The sequence below is a fragment of the Cupressus sempervirens genome, chromosome 3, assembly GCF_028749045.1.
Source record: "Cupressus sempervirens isolate cs-2001-9-10 chromosome 3, ASM2874904v1, whole genome shotgun sequence".
Classification (NCBI taxonomy): Eukaryota; Viridiplantae; Streptophyta; class Pinopsida; order Cupressales; family Cupressaceae; genus Cupressus; species Cupressus sempervirens.
The window spans coordinates 709,885,044-709,892,763 of record NC_143120.1 but is presented as its reverse complement, the minus strand read 5'-3'; the positions used below and the strand labels follow the sequence as shown (position 1 = coordinate 709,892,763).

Here is a 7,720-nt window from a genome sequence, read left to right as displayed (position 1 = left end):
TTTATACATAACAGCACTGCATACAGCAATACATCACAACTTGGGGAATACAAACAACTTGTACGAGTAATCCATAAAACATAATTCAAGCATTACTTATTAGTAAAACAGTGCTACTGAAGCTGAAGCAAACAGAGAAAAGATTGAGAATATAGATCTTCACAAGTTTGAACCACTCAACAATATCATTATATCCGTAAACATAGAAACAACTATTGCAAGTAATGTATAAAATATAAGCTATCAGGATTACACATATGGCTTCAAAAAGATATTAAATTCACGAATAGTCTCAAAAATATTTTTAAGTTCATAAAGATTGTAATATATTATAGAGCTCCTCCGAACTTATATCTAATGTAAGCTTCCCTCTCCTCTTCAGTCATCCCTACGAATGCCCAGGCTTTTGTAGGTTCAGATGTAAAAAAGTCATATGCTACAATCATGGTCTCTTGAGTAATTCTGGGCATGGCCTTAAGGGCAGCATATGCACTTGACATATCATTCTTCTCTTCTCTTTTATCAACATTTATACTATGACCTTTAGTCATGCCTCGATCTATATTTTGGATGCTCTCGCATATGACATCCAAACAATTAGCCATGCTTGGCTTCTTCCTCTTTTGCCTCCTTGTTGTTGGCGTAGAAGGATTTGGTCTTACGGATGTAGTAGAATTGTTTGATTGAAGGTTCTCTTCTTCAAACTCATTAGTATTGAAGCCCCCATCCATAGGCGTATTGAAGCCCCCATCATCATCAAGATCAACAGCCTCTTCAAATAGTTGCCCCTCTTCTTCGGTCTCAATAGCTGTTGCTGCTGCATTTCCTTCAGCTATGTCGTTCCCAAAAATGATTGCTAACTCATTGAAGTAGAAGAACGGTTGCCTCTTGTACACTCTAGCATTTTTGAAGCAACTCCTCTACATGATGGAAAAATTAAAGAATTAGATGTCTTTCATTACAATTGATTGAGAGATAATTTACTGATATTAAAATATTATCTACAAAACATTACCTTCAGCAACTCGTCCCACACACTATCCTCGGCATCGACACATTGAGTCGTCTCGTTCCAAGCAAAACCACTCATGTTCCGTAGCTCTTTCATAATTCTGAAACCTTGTTTCCACGTCTTTAACTTGTTTTTAAAGTTGTCCTTTCCAAGATTCATATGCATATCTTCATTGAATTTCTTTTGTATTGCTGTCCAAGCTTCTTTCTTAAAGCCCCCATCACCTTTTCTTCCTAATTGAATCTGCTCAAAAAGAAAATCAAGAAATTTTTGTTCCATCTCTCTTGCCCACACTACTTTGGCATTTTTAGCTGAAGTAGCAACCGCAGTCACATGTACCTCCTCATCCATTCTTGTTAAAAGATTGGTGATTGACATTTTACAACTATCAATGGGTAGTTGTAGAACTTCCAAAAACCAATCAATATCTAACATAACTCTTTTACCAACAATCACATCGAATATAATGGTTGACATAACAAAATGATTATACAATACTACGCTATGATATGTCAGTAGTATAAAAGGGTTATCTAGTAATAATACAGCCACCGTGCTACACTTGCAAGTTAGCTTAAACACAAAAAAATTAGTAAACAAGTTAATTACAGCAGCAACTCCAGCAACAAAGAATAGTAAGGAGACTTGCCAGCAACATGGATTTTTCAAAGCATGTTTTTGATGAAGATGCTTTATCAAGTCGAGAATATGCAGATATAAGGAATTCAGTCTTAGAAAAGAACCGTGAGAAAGGGGCCAATGGTACAAGGGTTGTTGAGTAGACAAACTTAGGTGATAAACAATACATTCAAGTTAAATCTAAAGATCAGACATGTAGTATACTTTTGCAACAGTCATAGATCAGACATAGGAAAAAACACAGGCAGCCTTTCAAATTAAGTAGTAAATGATCATAACAAATAAATACATATAATAAAGTATGAAAAGATTTAAGTATCAAAAAAATACCGTGGAAATAAGGCAATGAATATTTCAGCAGTGAGAATTAAGTATCAGATAAATTACAAAGCTGAGAAATCTGAAAATAAACTTAGAGTCATACATTAGAAGAAAAAGGAGTCATAACAAACTAGTTTCAAGATTCCAACAAATGTGTCATAACAGACTAGTTTATAATAGACTAGTTTCAAGATTCCAGTAAACATGTCATAACAGACTAGTTTCAAGATTCCAATAGCATTGAATGATACAAAACAATCATGAATAGGTTATGATCCATGAACAAAATACTAAAAAGTGCAAATAAATGTTAATGTTTTGCAATACAACTAAGCTCGAGAGTCGTAGTCTTCCCACATCCTTTGGGCTATTTCATCTCGAAATTTCCCCCAATCATCTCTATCTCGTTGATTCATTCCATAAGTCTCAAGAATTGGCACATTTATCCCAACACGATCGTCATCCTCTTCAATATCCACTTCGGATGGAAGACCGTCCTCTATGGTTATGAAGTTGTGTAGTATGCCACATGCCAAAACAATCTTTGTTTGGGTAAACAAGCTATAGGATGTTGCATGCTTCAATATAGGAAAACGTTGCTTAAATATACCAAATGTCCGCTCTATCACATTCCTAAGAGAGGAGTGTCGGTGGTTAAATAACTCTTGGGGAGTGCTGATCGGGTTTGCTCTACAAAACTCTTTTAGGTGGTAGCGTGTACACCGATAAGGGGCAAGAAATCCTGGTACATTTGGATACCCAGCATCAACTAAATAAAATTTGCCTACACAAATGGAAATAAAGATATAGTCAAAATACAACATAAAGATTTTGAATTAATATAATGACAAGATAATTATATCAAATATGAATTAATATACCAGGAGGAACCACAAGTGGATCTGCTCTAGACAGAGCTGAAGCAAGCACTCGACTATCTGCTGCAGAACCTTCCCAACCAGCAAGAATGTATTGAAACTTATGGTCGAATGAACAGACACCCAAGACATTTTGTGACAAATTGCCTTTTCTATCACGATATTTTGCTTGAATGTCCACATCGATAGTAACTGGCATATGGGTTCCGTCAATTGCACCAATACAATCCTATAGCAAGCAATATTAATTTCTAATATAAATTAATAATCATAACTCTCTAGCAATGAAATACATGCCACTAGGATATTTACCTTGAAATACGGATCAAAACGGTCCTTCCCAGCTATTTCTGGAGGTGTAGTTGCAACAGGTGGTAAAACATAATCTCTATGAAGCCCTAAGATAGCCTTTAGGACCTTGTGGAAGTGTCGACTCACTGTCTCTCCCGAGTGAGAAAAGTTATGGCCAATCTTTCGATTCCTTAGATTGTGCCCAAGGGTGTGGAGGAACATCACTACTTGTTCTTCCAATGTTATGTTTTTCGTATCTTGAATGCTCCCTTTTTGCCTTAGAATATTGGCCAACCGAAAGAAGGCTACTCTACTCATTCGTATTTGGTCATGGCAATCTGTGTTATTGGAATGGATGATATGCTTATAAAAAGGACATGTAGCTCTTCTTCGCTTACGCCTATGTCTTCTAGCCTCTTGTGAAGATGCTACTATGTATACTGCTAATGTGGCAAGCAAAATAGCAAGTATTCGCATGATCTTGATCTTCCTAACTATGGCTCCATGAACCTCAATATCATCAATAAGATCCATCGAATAACCTACAACCACATAATGGAGTTACTATTAGATTCTTTTTTTGCAATCTCCACAAATAGTATTTGATATTGACGAGTGATTACTAACAACATGGACATAACATGGAAAATCATATGGAAGCAACATGGAAATGAGTCATATTTACTGTCATTAAATATTACAAAAAATAATTGCTTCAGCTCTTCATGTGGCAACTAATTTTGGGCAAAAAATGTTGAGGTAGATGTGTTAAAATTGATTTGTTCATTTTCTTTCTTATCTTAGGTCTTTGCTGGACATAAAATTTGTGCAATTACTATTAGATTAAACTTTTACCTATTTACCATTCTTTGTTCAATTTTTGCAAAGAAGTTGACTGATGTAGTTCTATATGAAATGTATGCAGGTATCATTTATCCACATTGGAACAAAGAGGTATCATTTATGCACAACACACAAGATTGCAAAAAGAGGTCTAATTGAGATAAGCAAGACTTGGGTGGAACAATTTAATAATAGCATAAGAGGCTAAGATCTGTACAAAAGAAATAAAAGCACAGCTACGTTTGTTAGAGTTAGGACTACAGCATTAATCAAAACCTAAAGGGATGAAGATTACACATTAGGTATGAACAACATACAACAATGCAGACATCCTGACGTGATGATGAATTATGTGTCAAATCCCAACTAAGAGCCCAAAAAACTCTTGATTTAATCCAAGTAGATTCTTAGCAAATCCAAAAAGCATAGTCATTAACCTCAAGCCAAGGAACTATTTCAGTGCACAGATAAGAGTGTTTAATATTTGCATCTAGGTCCAATTAACACTACTTAGAGCTCCATTGTTATTAACCTATTAAGATGATGATGCAGACAAGAAACTCAAGGACACCCATCAATAAGGATGGGTCAATCTCAATCCCATCATTATAAGTACTTGGAAGAGACAATCTTCAAACGGAAGTCAATGTTGAAGAATGTTAATAGCCATTTCTACTATCAATGTCCCTATCAATGGTATTAATGCAAAGTACTATACATGTGGGAGCATCAATATAACTTGTTTACAACTTCAAGAAGTCATACCATTTTTTAAATAACTATTAGAGACTCAAAGAAGAGAATTTATTAGGTAGAGATAAATTCTAACATATCCAACTCGAAAGCCTTTAAAAATCATCATTATATATTTCTAATTGATGTGTAAATGTGGCATTTTCATGACAACTATTGAACGTTCATTTCTTAAATAACAAATAACAATGATTAATTTAACACAATAGATACCCTCAATATGTCAAACAACCCTCAGAATGATTTAAAAACTGAAGTTAAGATGAAATATGTTTCACATGATATGAATATTTCTAATTAGTACTATCTCAGATATATCTCTAACTTGACAAAGTAGAAATTCCTGAACATAAACATAGATATACAACTGCAGAAATAAAAAATTCAACACATGTCAGTTTCAAAAAAGCAAAAACAAGTCAAACAAAAATGGGCTCACCAAAACTTGATCATATATTTATTGTTCTACACGTTATCATCCCAAAATACCCATTTAAGAGAGGACACTTCTTAACAAAATGTAGAGCATAAATCACAAAAAATATGTAGAGAAATGATGAATGGAACCAGGAATTAGGACAAAATAATCTAGATTGTAGGTATGGATCTACTCTTCTAGTTTGTCATTGATTTTGTACGTAATAAATTTTTACTTTTCATGCAATCAGCATAAATGGTGCTGTGGAAATGGTTGGTGTAGTAATAATTGATTGAACGCAAATTGGCATTCAAAGCTAAGCAAACACAAAGGTTGGAGTGGTATGCTCACAGAAAGTTTCTCTATGTGACCTGTTGGGTTGGGTTGTGTGGGCGGTTTTAGAAAGCGAATATATCATGCTATATGGGTAAACATAAATATTACATGCAAGATATAGAAAATCTATAGCGTCTCTAAACTCGGGATAAGGCTGGCCTAATGTATATACACGCTATTTGTATATGTACTTGCATGGTTTTTGAGTAACCAAACTGACTGCACAGCAACATATATATGCATAATATGTGACTGTAATATACGCAGATACAATCTATGTGGCCAGGTATAGCTATTATTTCAGCCCCTTTTATCCATTACTTGAATGAGCCAAATTGTTGTGAATAGGTGACATTCTTATTATTTCCCCACAGCCAAGATTAATTTGCATGATTGATATCTTCAATTTAGGTATGGGTTGATTTGTTATCAACATAGAACAATAGGCATTAGTGGTCAATAACCACAACTAGTTCAGCTTGTTGTAGTTCATTTACTTAATGATCTAATCCAGAGATGTTTTACTAGATTTTGCAAACCATAATTTGTGATTAAATGTCAGATTGTGTTGTTGTTGACCATCTCATTCCAAGTGTTGAGGCTCAGGCCCAGTGAAAACTCAAGAAGCTTCTTTTTGACTTGGACTTGGTGAAAAACTAAAGTGAAAACTTGGCAGTTTAAAAAACTATAATATCTTACCTATACTCTGTTTTTCTTAGCATACTCAGCCAAATCTGCAATTCTTTGCCACAGATTTGTTGAATCCGACTCATATTCAGTTGTAAGTTCTTGGAATGACTCACTAAGTCTTAACATGATATCATACTTTGAAGTACTATTACATGTTGGGCAATTTGCAATTTTTACTACAGAGTGTTCGGCTTTTCCCACATCATTGTTTCTCTTCTTATAAATGCCATTTTCACATAGTACATTGATATAGAGCATATTGTGCAATATTCTTTTCAGACCCATGCAAGTTAGTTCATCCCCACATAGCAGGCAACCCAACTATAGAAAGAAAGTTGGCGGCATCTACATAGAAGATACAGTAGGGAATTCTCTCTCTTGCGTAACTCACCCGGGCAGCAATATCAGTCAGGCTATGCCAGCTTTACCCTTCCAACCCTTCGGCTCGGCCCGAATAGAACCATAGAGGGGCGGCTCACCGACTACCATTCGGAGAGGGAATATATCAATGGAAGGATGGGTCCCCTATTGCCATTGTGGGCAGCCGCAGAGGGTGGGTTGGGGAAGAAGTCAGATCTTCGTTCAAGGTCTGCTTGCTGAGTCATATCGCCCTGCATGCGCATGCAGAGGAATGAGTAGTTAGTGCCCCTGCCTCTCGCTTCACCGGTCCACTACGAACGTGCCTGCCGGTTGGGCTTCTATTCTCCATGGACCACTAGCAATCACACACATGCGAGATTAAGGATCACATCATTCCCCCTGGCGAATGGTAGGGCAGATCTACCAGTTTAAGTTCCAAGGTTTGTTCCAGAGTTCGTTGACTGAGCTCTCTTTATCTGTGGTTCTGTAATCACTATTGCTAGGGCATTTAGAGGGAAAATAAAGTTCAGGCAAACTTTTAGTGGGAAAGATTAAAGCATTAAGTCCCAATACGATCTAGGAAATATGTGTAGTGGGCGAAATACAAATAAAGCATGCAACAGCGTCGAGTTACTAGCAAATACATTTTTTAAGCAGAAAGTCTTATCTTTCTTGGTGGGGACCCGAAATCAAACAATTTGTTTTCTTTGCATAAGAAGGGCTAGTCTTTGATCTCTCAAAGTTCATCATTCAGCTTAAACCACAGACGTGTAGAACACCAATTTCTGATAAAAAAATAGCACGGCAGAGACAAAAGGGCAGAAAGGGGGAAAAAGTAGCAGAAGAGCTCACCTTAGCACCTTCAACCCTAAAGCTTTCCTTAGTAAACAAACGGAGCTTTCTTCACAAACAGAAGAATGGGCTTTCTTCGCAAACAGCAGAACGAGCTTTCTTCACAGCAAAATGAGTGGAAACGTAGCTTTCCTCACAGCAGAATGAGTAGAAACACAGCATTCTTCACAAACAACAAACAACAGAATGAGCGGGAGTTCAACCTAACCCCAAAAATATCACTCGTCGAACACGGACCCGACAGATTGTCAAATACGATTAATTGAGATTGAGAATGGGAAGGGCAAATCCAATTACAAGTATTTTTGAGATTTGACAAAAGCTCGT

The 7,720-nt window shown here is 36.2% G+C and overlaps 1 protein-coding gene across 1 annotated transcript; it reads right to left on the bottom strand.

Annotated features, from left to right (window-relative positions):
- Positions 1–329: 329 nt before the first annotated feature.
- Positions 330–1,363, bottom strand: LOC149568731 (uncharacterized). The gene is made up of 2 exons (XM_089816769.1): positions 1,016–1,363; positions 330–920 (listed from the first exon to the last, which is right to left on the bottom strand). The coding sequence occupies exons 1-2, from the start codon at positions 1,361–1,363 to the stop codon at positions 330–332; spliced, it is 939 nt and encodes a 312-aa protein (XP_089672895.1).
- Between the last annotated feature and the right edge of the window lie 6,357 nt (positions 1,364–7,720).

Bases quoted from the DNA above. Each gene is read 5' to 3' on its own strand.
- LOC149568731 (XM_089816769.1), bottom strand. From the start codon at position 1,363: ATGGATGAGGAGGTACATGTGACTGCGGTTGCTACTTCAGCTAAAAAT. The intron at 921-1,015 runs GTAATGTTTTGT...TCCATCATGTAG, and splicing joins TGTGGGACGAGTTGCTGAAG to AGGAGTTGCTTCAAAAATGC.